The sequence below is a fragment of the Parus major genome, chromosome 7 (assembly GCF_001522545.3).
Source record: "Parus major isolate Abel chromosome 7, Parus_major1.1, whole genome shotgun sequence".
Lineage (NCBI taxonomy): Eukaryota > Metazoa > Chordata > Aves > Passeriformes > Paridae > Parus > Parus major.
The window spans coordinates 19353281-19370158 of NC_031776.1; the positions used below are offsets into that span (position 1 = coordinate 19353281).

The following is a 16878-nucleotide window of genomic DNA, read 5'->3' on the forward strand; positions in this document are numbered from 1 at the left end:
GGAAGCTTTCATAGTTTAAGTTCTGACATGCATGTATTCTCTGTGTCATTTCAGTGCTTACCCACCTGCCTTCCTGTTTCAGAATTACATGGTATATGTTTGAGTATGACCAGAACAAGAAGTAGGAAGAAAACAGTTAAAAACTGTGCTAGAAGCCTGCATGTTCTGAACAGGACGTTCAAAACACTGTTCTGATTCAGAAGTTACAAACGTAACTAGTGAAAGAATTACGATGCAATTACAAATGCCTCCCTTTTGGAACCAAAATCAAAACACCATTTAAAATTAAGTAGGAGTGATTTACATTTTATCTAGTGCTAATTTTGCTTTGTAATCAATTTACCTTCTATTTGCTTCAATAGAAACTGGATTAAATCTGTGGTAACTTGTGTTTATAAATTTTTTTAAGTGGCATTTTATTCAGAGTAATCCATGATTGGACTTCAGCTTTAAGAATGTATGCTAGTGTACGTTTCAGTTTGTCAATATTTATTCTGTGGTGGCTTCTCAGAAATGGATTCACACAGAGTCTTAATGTGGTAGGTTGGAAATGCAAATAAGAAAATAGTTTCTTCTGAAACTTACTTGTACTCCAGAATTAGTTGGTGAATGTTAATGAGGTATTTGTTTTTTTCAGTACATTTAAAACTACATTCACTTATATTTTTCCAAGAACATTATTTACACTGAAGTACTCGTGTCTTCAGAGCAATACTATCTGAGCAGCCCTGTTTTCAATGTACCTTTAGAATATCCCTCAGAAGAAGAAAAGTTTTGTCTGTTTTAAAAGGTGAGGGAATGAAAATGGGTTACTTTTTAATTGACGTGTGCCCACAGGAAACAATAGAAAAGGCTGTCTCTTTAGTGGAGATACAATTTTTCCCTGGAGCCCTATAATATCAGATTGATACTCACAACTGAACCAGCTTTCTTCATCCTTGAATTACATACAGTTAAATATTTTAATATACAGGCAATGTTGGAACTTGCACGTTTATATCTAGCACAAGATGATACTGATGCCTGTCAACATCAGTGTTCCTTACTGCTGAAGAATGACCAAGATAATGAAGCAGCAACAGTGGTATGTGTTATTATGCTAAACCTGTGTTAATGCTTTTGAAGTTTGTGTGCCTGCAGTATGATATGTTCATAAAGCACTACTTTTACAAAAGCCTACAGCTTTGTGATTTCAAAAAACAAGTGAAAAATCCATGGCAACAAAATGTTTTCCTATTTATGCCAGCTGATGTTTCAATACAAAGTTTCTAGCAATCATAGCCATTGTTCTATCTCAGTATAAAATGAGTCTTTAGAAATAAAGGAAAAAGCAGCTGTAGTAAGATTGGATAAAGTATGTCTCAATGCATGGTCTATTGCTAATTGGCTAATACTCCAGGAAGAAGCTATTTTTCCAGCGCAGTAGTATTAAAACAAGTTGTTTTTTTTTTTAAAGTGTTAGAAGAAAAGAACTATGTATTTAAGGTCATTTTATAGCCTCATTCAACCTTAGTTAATCACACTCCTACTTAACAAGTTCTAATCACAGCTGCAAGTTCTTGTCCAGGACTTGTATACTTCTTGGCCTAAAAGATAGCTCATTAGATTGAGCAACTTTTGATGTAACACACTAGGATCAAAATTATTTCACAATGGGAATGATTTATTTTCTCCTAGCAGTCTAACATCTAAAATTTGTTCTAGTATGGTGCATGAACAGAAGTAATAGCACTCTTGAAATACATTATTAAATCTACTCTATATTAGCTAACTATCAGTGGAGAGAAACTGAAATTAAATAACTCATTTTACCTTCTCTGCTGAAATGAGCTATCATCTTTTTCCCTAACTTTAAACTAACATTGCTTTTCCATGCGCATAATCTGCAGTTATTGGAAGTAAAATTAGGAGTAAAACTATGCAGTGGTAAAAAAACATATTTTAAAGATACAGCAGACTACTTAATTACCTTTTAATTTTCACCTTATGTGAAAAGGTGTTCATATACTTGTTCATTATTACCCATGTCTGTTGTATATTATGTTTGTTTTCCAGAGAGTAATAAAAAGTCCAAGTGATTTTACTTCATGTGCAGCTCCTGTAGTACTTTGAAGCTAAAGTTTTAGCTCTCCTCATAACCAGAGTTTGTTATTTATAATTTTTATTTTACATTTTCACAATTTATAATACCTTGTTTTGTTTTCTCTACATTTTTCAATACTGTAGATGATGGCTGATCTCATGTTCAGGAAACAAGATTACGAACAAGCTGTTTTTCATTTCCAACAGCTCCTGGAACGCAAGCCAGGTGAGTATTTAGCAGTGATACTTTTCATTTGTTGTGATACATAGTTCTAACAAAAGAGATGAATAAATAGTTGAATAAAAATTCTTTGCTTGATTAAAAAGAAATGTTTTATTTATAATGTAATGGATACTAAAGCCAAAGACCATTACCATATATAAAAACATAAAGATGTTTTAGGGGAATATGGCAAAAATTATTTCTCTTAGATACTATAATTTACTTTGCTGCAATGTAATGTACATAGTTTACCTTAACAAATAGGGTGTTATTTACTTGTTCACTGTAAAACATTTTCTTTTGTATTGAAAATGTCAAGTGCATGAATGCAAAGATAGTATTTTACTTGAAGACTAATAAAGGAAACTTGTCTTGGACAGCAGTAAGTTTTTTTTTAGCAATTTCCAAGCTGGGACCAGAGACAAGGCTACTAAAATCTATTAAAATTTTTCTATAATGAATGTAAAGTTTTCTAGTGGATTTTGAAAGAAGTCACGAGAGTGCAGCAAATGGTTTTGAGTGCTTTTGAAAGTGAAGTACAATTATATTTCTATGAAAACCTGTATAAAGGATACTGCAAGTATCACTTGACATCTTTCTTATATCTGAGGTTACTATGTAATATACCTTATGTATTAAATCATATCTCATTTTATATGTGAAAAAATTAAGGCAGGCTCTTTATTTCTTAACTTATTCATATAGCAATTACAGTCTCCTAATTATTTGTATATTTAGATAACTATGCAACCCTCTCTCGATTAATTGATCTGTTAAGAAGAGCCGGGAAATTAGAAGAGGTCCCAAGATTTCTTTTAATGGCTGAAAAACATTCTTCCCGAACAAAGCTTGAACCAGGATTTCACTACTGCAAAGGACTGTATCTTTGGTACTTGCAATTATAACTAAGATAATATTTATTTTGACTATATAGTATAGATTTAAATTAATTTTCTTGTCATCCATTAAAAGGTGCTATGTTGATTTAATTAAGGTGTCAAGATTTAAGGAAATTCTCAGTTTCTCTATGTCAGGATGTTCTTCCAAGTTCAATAATGTAATGCTGTTTATCTTCACATTTTATAACTTGCCAGACTATTTTTAGTTTGCAAAAAGAAGTTCCTTGCAATAGTGTGTGTGCTGTCCAAACCTTTCAGTATCAGTGTGTCAAATGGGTCATCTGTTTTTAAGTACTTGGATTTCTTGGGATTTGGGTGGAATTTGGAGCAGACAATTTTACTTGACTGGCTTTAAATAGTTTAATTATTCATGTAGGTACACAGGTGAGCCAAACGATGCATTGCGGCATTTTAATAAAGCTCGAAAGGACAGTGACTGGGGACAGAATGCAGTCTACAACATGATTGAAATTTGTTTGAACCCAGATAATGAAACTGTGGGTGGAGAAGTCTTTGAAAATCTCGATGCTGACTTAGGGTAGGTGAATTAAATAAAAATTGCTTGGGTTATTCTGTCATCTCCTTCTCCTGCCCCTTGACAATGTGCCTTAATTTAAATTGCTAGAACTTTGAGAACATCTAGTGCTTTGAGTAGTCTGTGTTATTGTGAGAGACCATTCTATACTGTAATAAGTGAGACTGAAGCAGAAAATGTAGAAGATTTTCTCAGGAATGCTGGTCACTTGCAGTGTTAAAATCAGCTTGTTGGTTTGGAATTGCTGTTGTTGAAGAGAATTGATGTAGGATGCCTATGTACCAGAGCCATTTTTCTACAAAATGTCTTTAGCACAGAAACAGTTCTAACTTGTAATTAATTTGGTGTGTATTAAAAAAATAAGCTTCTATGAACACTTTTTTCCTGATAATAGTAATTCAACAGAGAAACAGGAGTCTGTGCAGTTGGCTGTAAGAACAGCAGGAAACCTGCTAAAGGAGCTCAAGCCTCAAACCATTCAGGGTCACATTCAGCTGCGAATCATGGAGAATTATTGTCTCATGGCAACCAAACAAAAATCAAGTGTTGAACAAGCACTGAACACTTTCACAGAAATAGTTGTGGCTGAGGTTAGTAACCTGTCTCATTTCCTCATTCTTCCCTTTCATACTTACTACATTTTTTTAACTAGTCTTGCATTTTATATTCCACAACAGCGGCATGTGTTAATGCTATTTGCTCTAAGGATTATTTTCCTATCAAAGAATATTTTATATAAAATTTGAAAAAGACATTTTTGAAATAACAATATACATATACTTACAATAAGCATATATTTTAGAAGTTTTCAGTTGATTGCAAATTTAGAACCCAGCCAAATGCTAATATTGCTAGTTAGTGAAATGTGAGTAGGCTGTTTGGTTACTGGGCTTGTTTTTTAATTCCCAGGGTTGCCAGCGGTATGTCTTGTGACATAAATCTATGCAGTGCTTCATGGCAATTTGACAGAATTTATACATCACCTTAAAATTCATCTTTATGATAGAAATCTTCAATATTTTATAATTAATTGTAGTTACTAGTTTTAGGAATAATAATGGTTGTTCTGCTTACCAGCAGCTTTCAACAGATTTTATTTCAGCATGTGTAGAAAGATTTGGTCCATCAGAATGCCATAAAATACGTAAGTTACTACTACTCTTTAACTGTGTGCTGAGCTGCACCTTGTCTGAGGCGAGTATACCCGTGCTGATCTTATGTGTAAGGCAGTAAGGGAACCACAAACAAGGTGTCCCTCTGCCTCCAGTACTGGCTTCCCAGTCCTGCTCAGAATTAATCTGAGATCCTGTGAATGTGACTTCTTTTTCACATGGTAACAGTTCCACCGAGAAGAATGGTGCAGTTTATTTGTTCTTCCCTCATAGGTTGCATAAAAAATATAGTGTTAATCTCTTCAGACTTCTGAGGTTATTGATCCATGATAGGTGTGGCTATTGAGGGAGAAGGGGGACGAGCTTATTAAATGGAAGAGGAGCTATCAGTGGGATCTTTTCTTTTTTTTCAATGCACTATGACAAACATATTTACAGCACAACCTCAGAAAGAGATGTAGAGGCAGAATACAGTGAGTCAGAAGAACTGGAAGGAAAAAGAAACATTTCAGTTAGCTGCTCATAGAACTAGTCTCAGCTCTTAGGAGACAGCTGGAATTGCAAGATGTGAGCCTCATTCTCATCCTTTACTAATGAAGGCAGGATGTAAAAAATTGCACTTGTGCCAGGAGTTCTTATTACTTGTTTTTGAGTCTCTTGCATAGAATGGTGGTTTTTGAGAATGCTGTTTGTTTATATATAGCTTGCATGCATACAATCTAGACATGAAATTTTTAGGAGCTGTACACCTAATGAGAGGAATCAGAGTCTGTTTCACTGATATTTGACAGGCACTTCTACAAGTGAAAAATACCACTTCTATTGTAACTTCCAAGTGATTCCAGATTTTAGCTGAAGTATTCATTTGTATAAAAAAAGTATAGCTCTTAGTGGTACTATCTGAGTTTTTTTTCTTGTGTGATGAAATACCTGTGGATTTTTTTTAGCATTTCTTGTGCCTGGTGGTTATCATGATTGCAGAATTAATTGTAGCACTAGATGCAAAACATGTCTGTAAGATTAGATTAGATAATAGGTTAGATACTATCATCATTTCCTGAGATTTAGCTTTTAGTTTAGTTTTTAGATACCTGGTGAAAGTCTTACTTTTTTAAAAAAAAATTTAAATCAAAATAAAAAAGCACCAAGCAGTCCCTGTACTTTGTACTGCAGAAGGATCATATACCAGCACTTTTGGGAATGGCCACGGCCTACATGATCTTGAAACAGACTCCAAGAGCCAGAAATCAGTTAAAACGGATTGCAAAAATGAGCTGGAATCCCATTGATGCAGAGGAGTTTGAAAAGAGTTGGCTTCTACTTGCAGATATATATATTCAATCTGCAAAATATGATATGGCAGGTGAACTTCTAAAACGATGCCTTCGTCATAACAGGGTAAGTCAATGCACATTGAAAGTAACCTTAGTACCTTTCTATTTTAATTCATCAAAATGTTTGCTTTTGCTCTGGGACAGAATTTTGACATACATTTATTTGTTCATTTGCCTGGTATTTCACTTATTAAGGAGAAGCTGACCAAAACAAGACAGGAAACCAGCAGCTTCACACTGGAGGGTAGTAAACAAACCTGTAAATGCTGCTTAGTCATTTTTGTTCATGTTCTGTAGCAACTTACACAAGTTTCAGCTGAGAGGACTCTACTAACTTGGAGCATTTATCAATGTCAGATAGATGAGGTGAGGCTCACAAAACTGATGAAGAAAGATGTGGCTGTATAAATTTTGGAGACTTGCTCCATTTACTGAGATGGTATATTCAAATCTTATGATCTTATGTTTTTAAACATTTATGTTCATAAGCCTGCTACAGTGCGTTATTTTTTTTTTTTAATGCTGTTATTAATCTTTTTCTGTGGCAGTACTGTCTGGTAGATTGTCAGGGGACAAGGTCTAATGTGTTGTTTACCTCAGACTTCCTGAGCAGGAAAACTGTACAATACCCTGCTTTGACTATGGGAACAGGCACAGATTTTAGCGTGTGCTTATTTTTCATTTTGATAGGCAAAAAGCTGCTCATGTTTTTCTATCTTGAATTTCCTTCACGTGAGGCAGTCCAATAGGCTGGTGATCCATACACACTATGCTGCAGGTTCAGAGTACTGTTTGTAGAGCACAGATTTGGGTTAGAAAAGACCACAATGCTTGTACTTTTTATATTATTTCATTAGTATAGAAGGTAAGTTTCATTATTTGGTCACATTTTAGTAGGTTCTGAGAGAGATGTTTTTTTAACACTTCTTATTTCTAAATATAAAATTGAGACACAGTTTCAACAGTCCTTGGTATAGTGCTATTATGTACTTCTGCAGAGAGTTCTCCTTAAAATAGAATGTGCTCAGTTTCAAAATCCATACAGCTGGAGAATAAATGTGAGTCATCTCCCAAAACAAGACTTACCTTGAAATAGGTGGTCTGTTGAGCAGGTGTATACCATGAATGGTGCTTTGTTGCAGAAATTACCAAGTGCAAAAACATAGCCCACCAAGAAATTTGTTTTCTTCTAAAAAGTTGGAGATCCATGAGGGACTTAGATAACAGGCTGTGCTTATAGCCAGGAGGATGGCAGATTAGAAGTGTGTGTATCTGGCTCCTTGCAAAACAGCACAGGAAAGAGTGACTTCTCTCCAACTTGCATGCAAAGCTGGTAAGCAGGAGTTATGCTGTACAAATAGATGTTGAACAGTTTGCATCTTAACGTATCTTGTCAATTAAAAAGACAATATTTTACATGGCGTTCTCCAATTTGGAAGACTTGATTGGATTAAGAAAACATGTTACTGTGATTCGTTAGTTTTTAGGATTATTTTCAACATATTTGAATTACCTATATATACAATTTAAGTAGATATGTGGTGTGAAAATTTCATAAAAGCCTAGTGTAATTTAATAAGGATATTTTTTATTTTAAAAGACTTAGGATTGTTTAGTAAGATCCCAGTGAGCAGACTGTTTGTATGAAATTGAGGCTTCTTACTGATTACTCCTCTTGATTTTGTTGTTCATCGCAAATTAGAGGGGAAATATATTTTTATCCTCAATTTTCAGGCATTCCCATACTGATCCCACTATGCTGTGATTCAAAAGCTAGTAAATAATAGTAAATTTCAAGATGGAAGGTAATTTATATATCAATATTGCTTTGCGCTGTCTTTGTAAAAAAGCTGCATATGTTTTTCTATTGCAAATGTTTGATCTCTTGGCAGCATGATAATATAAACTGTTCATGGTAAGGGCATACAGTAGTTAGATTTTTTATAAATAGTTTTCCTGCTTTTATGTGAATCTCACTAAATGAGATTTCTGCATGAATTATTATATCTTTCATATGAAGTTTTATTTTGGAGTTAGATGGATTTATATGTATGTATAATTTAAGCAAAGCTAGTATTTTCAACTAGTGCATAATAGTTTTTCTGAACCTGCTTTTCAGATGCTCGTGACTTGCCACTTGGATTCGTAAGAAATTAAATACTTAATGGTTGATTTTTCTCTTTAGGTTACTTGTGACTGTCTTTAAGCTTTAATTGGAAAATTATAATGTTAAACCATTTCCAAAATTACAGCTATGAACATACTTTCTTAAGAACAAAACCCAAACAATCTTTGTGGAAGGTAAAACACTAGACTTGAAATGCAGCTGTGTGTGGTTATTATTAACTGAGAGAGGTATCTATTTTTGTAGGAGTCACTGCAGTGGTCTCTGTAATGAACTCTACTTAACCTGGAGTAGTGCTTATTTACATATAACTCATTTGTAACACAGATACTTTAAAATAAGACTATTGTGTCATCAAAGTTAGGACATTTATCACTTGTGCTTTCCTATTGTATGGATTCAGAGTATTTTAGCAATTAAGTTGTCAGTATTATTATACGCAAACTTACCTAAATAAAATTTTGAATGAGTATTTCTGTTTTGCAGTCATGCTGCAAGGCTTATGAATACATGGGATACATAATGGAAAAGGAGCAGGCATATAAGGATGCAGCAATAAATTATGAGATGGCCTGGAAATATGGAAACCAGACAAATCCAACAGTAGGCAAGTATATATAACCAATAAAGTATGATTTTAGTCACTATGGTAGGAATAAAACAATTAACTTTTACTGGAAAGACTGTTTTTAATTTTCCATAGAAATAAAATATTACTGGTTTTCCTCACATAAAAACCACAAATGTGGTGTACTGAACAGTCACTTGGAAAGCCCCCATGGCAAGAGGTAACAGCTTTATACTTCAGAAGTTTCTGTTTACTGTTTTAGTACAAGGCTGATCTGAAACGGTTTTAGTTGGCTGTTGGTAATTTTCTCTTCATGTACAGCATTAATAAAGTATTTATAGTAATCTACTATATACTGTTTGTAGTAGAGGGTCTTTTATAATTATATGTGTATATATATGATGGTGACAGGTCATTGATTTGTTTATTTCATTTTTAATTCAAAATTCAAATTGTGGATCAGGTTTTATGTGCATGTGTGAAGATTTTAAAAAAAATTGTTTTAAATGTCTTTAAATACAACTATTTTAAAAGAGATGGCTAGCTGAAAACTTGAGGCACCAGTCAAGTTCCAGTTTGGATAATAAATTGAGATTTGCACTAATTAAGACAGTTTAAATGTAAGAAACCCTTTGTGAAAAGGATGCATAGGATGAAATGCCATTTTCTTATTCAGCACCTAAATCTGTCCATTGGTCCCAAGGCTGGTAGTTGACACAAATTCTGTTCCAGGTTTTGGGATGTGTTTCTTTCCCCTTGGAAATACCTACAACTTCTAGTCTTTCATCTGTGCTCTTTCTGTGTGCCCTGTGGGTTTTTCTTAGCGTTAGGATGAGACAGTCTTTGGCATTAGCTGAAAAACCAGTGTTTCTTAAAAAAAGATTTTAACTGTTACACACATGAACTGCCAAATGTTTTGTTTCTTTACCTGTAACTGCTGGATACTGCAGTGGTTTGGTTCATGATTTCATCTAATATGATCTGTAGATCAAAATACCATTTTATTAATGGGACTAAATGTTTGTGGGTTAGCTCCTGCTTTTATAACATAGTTCTGAAAATGCACATACATGGATGGATTATCAAAACAGAATCTGCTGTGAGTCATATGTACTGTGAACCAAAAAATTGGGAGGGTCAAACTAGAGGAAGGTTTATATCAAAACAGAAATAAAAATGTCTGATTGAAATCTGACTTAGGTTAAATGGAAAAACCTCTACATATCTGAGTTTGGGTGCAGTCATTTTTACTAGATGTTCCTGTTCCTGTAGAATGAGCCATGGTGGTTGTTGTTAAAGTATTGCAGTTGTTAATCAAATAAAATGTATTAGAAAGAAGTTTTAATAGTAGTAAAGAGTTGTGATTTCTTGAGCTTGTACGGAACATCGATCAAGAGTTTTCATTTTTTGTTTTGAAATTCTCTAGAGAGTGGTGATTCAACAAATTACAAAACCTTTTGATGTCTAGATAGCAGAGTTCCTTAGTGTAATTAAACTGTGAAATAATATTGCATACAGAAGAGAATATGATATTGAAGGTACTTTGTGCACTTGTTTCTCACAGCATTGTGAGGATTGTCATGCATTAGAACAAAAAGAGTTAAAGCAGCACAAATTTCCATCTGGCAAGTAAAGCCATACAAACTGGTATCAGATACTGTATTTACCAGTGAGGATAAGTTTAAAAATGAAAGATTTAAAATTTCAAATTTTGGAAACTGCATGCTTATAATGTTTTATTTCTCAGGCTTCGTCTCTGTCCAGGCTGATACACTTGAGCTTTACCTCTTAGGTTGAAAGTATCAGCCTGGCATGTTGCTATTCAACTTAGCTATTCCACGTGACTTTTTAAATCAGTGGTCTGCTGACAGTGGTACTGAATAGCATTTTAATTCCCTAATTCGTTATCTGTTTGTTTTTTTTAACTTTTGTCCTTTAATAATGAGATTACATTTACAGAGGGACAGTGTATTGCAGGCCACAGTGAGAAACTCTGTGGGATACCATGGTAATTGAAAGAAGGCAACCATTATGTATTCTTTCCAGTAGCACATGCTCTCCAGAATAATGTCTCCTTTTGATTCAGACATAGTTATCAGTGTGTAAAGGACTTTTATTTACTACTTGAAATGACTTTCAGTAGAAATTTTGATCATTTCCAGGCATATATTAGACAACAGTAGGGAAAAAAAAAATACAAACTTTAGAAACACACAGTGACCCACAATAAATTTAAATGTGATGTTTTTGTTATTCAGTATAGAAACTAAAATTGTTGCTTTTCCTCTCCTCCCTCTCCCCTCACCCCTTTAATTACAGGCTATAAGCTGGCTTTCAATTACCTGAAAGGGAAGAGATATGTTGATGCAATCGATGTTTGCCATAAGGTAGAATTTGTGTATGTGTTTAATACTCTGTCTCCTGTAGCAACATTCTTTTACGTAATGACCCTGCTTTTTGGTTGAATTTACATTTCTAAAATACATAGTTTAATGTTGGAAAAGTGTCCTACCTAAAAAGTGTGATTGAATTAAATATCCTCTTCATAACCTGCTCTGTCTTGAGCTCCATGGAACCAGATAGTTAAAGTGTCTGATTATCACATGTGAAGGAATATTCAAATGGCACCACCTTCTTTTGGCCATGTGGTTGCAACTTGGTGAATCCATACAGAAGTATAGCTGAAAAAACTATCAAATCAAATATTAGTATCAGAAAACACTGTTCGAAAGCAACTGGAGGTATTATCTTTGTATGGTCCAAACATCAGTAGAGCGAGTGCAGAGTAAGAGGAAGGGCTACTATTAAAGAAGCAGAGGGAACATTCTAAATTAATAATTATTCATATTAATAATAAATTAAATTTGCCCTTCTTGGGAAAAATAAAGATAATTAGGAAGGACAAAATGAATGGAAGGATAAGAGAGAAGAGGGAATTGAAGAGAAGAAGGTGGAAGTAGGTAGAATATGCTAGGAAAGAGCCAAGGGACTGAAAACATGAAGGCAGTATCATCATTGCAGAGAAAGTATGCTTAAAACCTCAGAAATGTCTCCAGAGGTCCCTTCTGATTCATGCATTTCAAGCTACCCAGAGGCTTTAGCCCTTGAACTCCATGTCCTTTTGAATCAAGGTGAAAAGACAGTGGAAATGAAACAAAGTCTTTGATAGAGCTGGTTTTGATTTGCATGTGTGGTCATCTCTGTTCACAATTAAATATTGGTGCATTCTTAAAAGAAACTTGTCATGTTGTTATTTTGGTTTTAAAATGTGTAAGCACAGTGATAAGGGGGATTACCAACTCAGAACTTTTGGGTTGTATTGTCTTTTTACAGGTCCTTAAAGCACATCCAAACTATCCGAAGATCAGGAAGGAAATACTGGACAAGGCCCGTGCATCTCTAAGAAACTGAATTTCTTTTTTGTATGATTCATGGAGTTTTTTTAATCAGACTTTGGAAACTATGAATGAAATACTGCCATGACAGAGACCACGTCAGCAAAAAACTAATGTGGATATGATGAATTTAACTACCTTAGAGACCTTTTTCTTATGAAAAAAAATTGAAAGAAATTGTATTTGCTCTCATTCAGGATTGAATACTGCTCCCACGTGTGTTATGTAAAGTGCTATCATAACGAAGTGTTATTGGCATTATAAAAACGTTTTAAACATATAAGTCAATATTTTGTTGTGTTTATTTGAAATAACACTAAAACAACAACCTGTCTAGTTGAGTTGCATTGTTAAGATGCTGGATTTTAATTCATGTAAACTATTACCTCATAATTACAGTGTAATCTTTATTAATACAGGAGTATTTCTAAATTATGAGAGGGTTTTATTTCTACATATATTAAAGGCATGCTTTATCTTTTAAAAAATAATGAAAACAAATAGCTATGTGCATTGTTCTCAATAAATTTAGATTTTTAAATGAAAATAGAACAGTTAAAATACAGATCCTATGTAAATACTCAATAAAGACTCATAGAACCTTAAGGTCTTACACCGAATTTACTTTCTGCTCTTGCTGTTATCCACCTGTCAGATTTCCATGAAGAAAACTGTTCTTAATCTGTATTGGATAGTCTTTCAACACTGTATGTGTAGACAACATAGTCATATATGCAGAAGATGGCTCTCATTTTGTTTGATCTCTATAAAACATCATTTTAGGGAAATAATTTAATGCAGGGGTTTATGATCTTGTCTCACATACAGAATATATACCTGCGAATCTTTAGGGGAGAAGTACTGTGTCATGAATGAGTCAAAGGAAGGAGAAAGATCAGGTTTCTTTTCACTGATGCAGAATTTTTGAAAAAACACTATTGCACTGCTCTATTTGGTTTTCAAACAGCACTTGATGTTGTGTCTTTTTTCTAGAATTCTAAAAATTCTGTATTTCTAGAGATATAAATGAATATTTTATTCATTACTAGAAAAGTAATGTTTTGGCATGAAAAGGGAATTCTTAATGGTAGTGATTAAGTTTATATATTTTATAAGCAATTTGAGTTTTTAGCATTTCCTGTTGGCATTTTGTAAAGTCACTTTCAGTTTGATTTTTGGGTCTTTTTTTAGGACAACTCAACGTTAAGGCTACCTACCAAAGGGAGCTTGTTTACTGTTGTATCTGTTGTATATCTTGCTTATCAATAACTGGGTGCTGTATCTTGGGGAAGTTTTAGCCTTGTTTCCTGAATACATTGAGGTGCATCACCTAGACAATGATGCTGCCTGCTGGTGGTTGCTAGGTCCTGCATTCCAGTAACTTTGGAGCTGTTGGTCAGCTAAACTAAAATGAGTAGATGTGTCTTAGGATTGTGACAGTTCTGCAAAATTTCTGTGAATATTAGAATGGAGAAGAGACTCAAATAATCAGGGGTCCATGAAACTTACAGAGTGCCTTTGTCCCTTCTGTTTGAGCACTGTCAGTGTGTACATGACTGTACTAGGCACAATACAAGCCCCCTGGTTTTTGCATGTAAGTTTTGCAGTATGGCAGAGCTCAGACGAGGAAGATTTAGTATACTGGGGGAAAACCTGATGGTATGAATGAAGAGTGGAATGAAGAGCATGGAAAGATCTGGAAAATGCTGAGGATGGGGGCAGCTTTTGACTGTGGGGGTTAGTAGGCTATAAATTCTTAAACTCTGCTCAGTGGTGGGGATTTTCTCACTTCAAAAGAATAAGTACTTATTAAGGCAGCTTCTAATAAAACATTTCTTTGTACACAGCCTTATTCATGCAGGATCAATGTGTTGTTACTTCCTAGATAGCATAGGAATAACATTTAGCTGAAGTTCAGAATAAAAATAGGTGCAAGATGTTTTCAAAAACATCAAGACATCTGCATCTGATTTGCTTTTCTTGTAAAATCAACATTAGCCTTTCATAAAGTATGTGTGACAGATTAAGTCATGATAGATTAAGTCATGACAATGAAATTAGTTGATAGAAATTGAACTGAGATTTTAAGCTTTCTGTGGCTTACTTTGTGAAGAGTTTTATGTATACACCATGCAAGAAATATTTCTGAATTCCCATTAGCCATCTAGGCACTGGTATCTTTATAGATGAGGTCTTTGAAACAGGAGAAAAAATGAGACACTTTGAATTGCAATTTAAAAAAAAGGCTCTAATTAGTCTTTCAGAAAAAAACTTGCTTTAACATAATATTCTTAGAAGAAATAAATGTCCTTTCTATATAACTTTTGTTTCTAGAAGCCAATTTCAGTTTTCATGTGTTTTTTGGTTTTTTTTTCCACTTAGTCTGCAGAAGAAATGGTTTTGTGTCATACCTCTATGGTTTTTACTCCTTCTTATGTTAAAAATGCATGTTCTGGTAGTTTGGTGGGGGGTTTTAACTAGTTAATAAGTGGGTTTGAATGGAACAGACTTCTGGGATGGAGGGGAGTCAGTCATGCTAATTTCAAAGCCCTGCACTCTTCTGTGTGATGTTGCTTAGCAACCCATCTTCCAGTTTTGCCTTTGATGAATAAAAGAGGAGAGTGAAGCTGTGAAGCTGTGGTTTCTATTGATTCATTCACTGGAACTGAAAATCCAAGCATCTTGTAGCTATAGCAACATAAGCCATAGGTGTATTTTCCTCTTCTCTCTTGTCCCCCTTTTGATCTGCAGGTACAGAATGCCTAGAGTATCTTCCAGAGGATATGAAATGAAATTATTTTTTGTTACACTGTGCCACATAATATTTTCTCTTTTAATTTGCAACTTTTTTTTTAGATTTGTACCAGAGCTAGAAAGATGGTCTAGGTAGTATTATTAGGCAAAAATTAGTATAAATAACTAAAAATAACTAAACTAGTAAGATTCTTAACAAAAATAGAGTAGAAGGAATTTGAAGGTTTTTTTCCCCCTGTTTCTGGACTAGGTTTGGCTATTGCAAATAATTTCTCAAATATGGCTATAGTAATTTTTCAAAGGGCTGTAGACTTCCTAAAATCAGGCATCTCTGGTTTAGTAACATAAACTTTAATCTTGTAACTCATTAAATGAGTGAGTGGTTTTATAAACACACTTTAAACAGAGCTTGTAATGTTAGACCATTTGCTGGAGATTTTCTTTGAAAGGTGACATTTCTGGACATCTGAGTGCTAGTGGATTCTGGCTCTTCAGAAGTTGATAACTCATTAATGTATTCTATATACAGTGCTGAACAGGGGAAAAATAGGAAAATAACTTAAGGAAATCTTTCACTAACAAGTATCCATCAGCTTCTGACTATGCCACTTTTCAAAGATCTTAACAGTGATTTTGCTATCTAGCTTCATTTGCTCTGTGGTTTTACCTCTTGCTTCATCTTGCAATGAAATTAGGACTCTTTGGTTTTTGCAATATTGACCTGCCATAAAATGTTGAGAATTGGACCACTGCTACAAAAATCTCATGCTTTTGTCTCTGCTAAAAGTTGTGGCTAATTATGTGACATGGTGCTTGGTAAAAGAGAAGCTATGTGAATGGTCTAAGTCTGGTTCTGAAGTGGGGTTTTCTTCAATCCTGTTCTTGATGTTTGGTTGGGGTTGGGTGTTTGGGGTTTTTTTGAGTTTTTTAAGGAGTCAGTATGCCTGCAAATGCAGACTTTATTTTGGGAAACAGCAGATTTTTGAAAGTTCTCTCTAGAAATTTGCCTTCCTTGAATTTTGTGCTACAAAAGTTGAACATTGGCTATGCCTGTCTCAGGTAATGTGCTGTGCTTAGCACAGTTTAGGCATCAGCTGTCAAAACCATAAGGAAGGATTTTGACGTCCTAGAAATAACAGAACCTATGAATTGTGAGAGATTCTGGTCTAAATCTTTAAGTGCTCCTGGGCAGTATTAATTTCTGAAAGAACTGGCATCACCATTTTTGACACTGCTGTGACGCAAATCAGTACAACTGCTGCCCACTCCCCTTCTACTTGCTGAGCACCTTTAGATACTGTGGTTCAGCAGCTCAGAGAAGGAAGTTTTGAAGTGCTGGGGTGACACGGTGATTTGTGCTGCTATTATTTGACAGTGGGAAAAAGGGGAGACTCTACACTGTGTTCCGAGAGTGCAAATATTACTTCGGGATTTTTGTCCCCCACATTAAACTGTCCCCCCACATTAAAATGCTTCTGTAGAAAAGTGATTTTGTGTCTAATCTCTCTGGGAAGCTACATTGTGAAGAGAGAGAGCTCAGTGTGATACTCCTTTTCCCAGTCTGTGATCGCAGAGGGATTTTGTGTTCTGTTTCCCAGCACTGGAAGTGCTTGGTCAACCCCATCTTGCACAACCTCTTGGGTGGTTGAAGCAAGCCCTAGCTGGGCCGTGGGGCGCTGGCTGTACGCTCTGTCGCTGTGCCGGAGCCCCGTGTCCGGAGCGGGAGCGGGCAGGGCGCGGCCGCTCCCCGGGCGCGCCCCCGCTGCCGCCGCCTCGCGCACCTGGGCGCCAGGTGAGGGCGGGGCGCGGGCGCAGGCGCGGGGCTGGCCGCGCGCACCTGGCGGGCGCGGG

The 16878-nt window shown here is 35.2% G+C and overlaps 1 protein-coding gene across 3 annotated transcripts in view; it reads left to right on the forward strand.

Annotated features, from left to right (window-relative positions):
• The window catches only part of TTC21B (tetratricopeptide repeat domain 21B), a 37431-nt gene extending 22532 nt beyond the window's left edge, over window positions 1-14899 (forward strand). For 2 of the 3 annotated variants that reach the window (XM_015635191.2, XM_015635193.3), the window contains 9 exons: window positions 974-1084; window positions 2227-2308; window positions 3044-3194; window positions 3581-3742; window positions 4134-4329; window positions 6025-6249; window positions 8797-8917; window positions 11198-11276; window positions 12212-14899. In XM_015635191.2, the coding sequence (XP_015490677.1) occupies window positions 974-1084; window positions 2227-2308; window positions 3044-3194; window positions 3581-3742; window positions 4134-4329; window positions 6025-6249; window positions 8797-8917; window positions 11198-11276; window positions 12212-12281 (1197 nt within the window). In that variant the 3' untranslated portion in view covers window positions 12282-14899. The remainder of the gene's footprint in view (window positions 1-973; window positions 1085-2226; window positions 2309-3043; window positions 3195-3580; window positions 3743-4133; window positions 4330-6024; window positions 6250-8796; window positions 8918-11197; window positions 11277-12211) is intronic. The other variant, XM_015635192.3, reaches the window with a different exon arrangement.
• Window positions 14900-16878: the final 1979 nt, after the last annotated feature.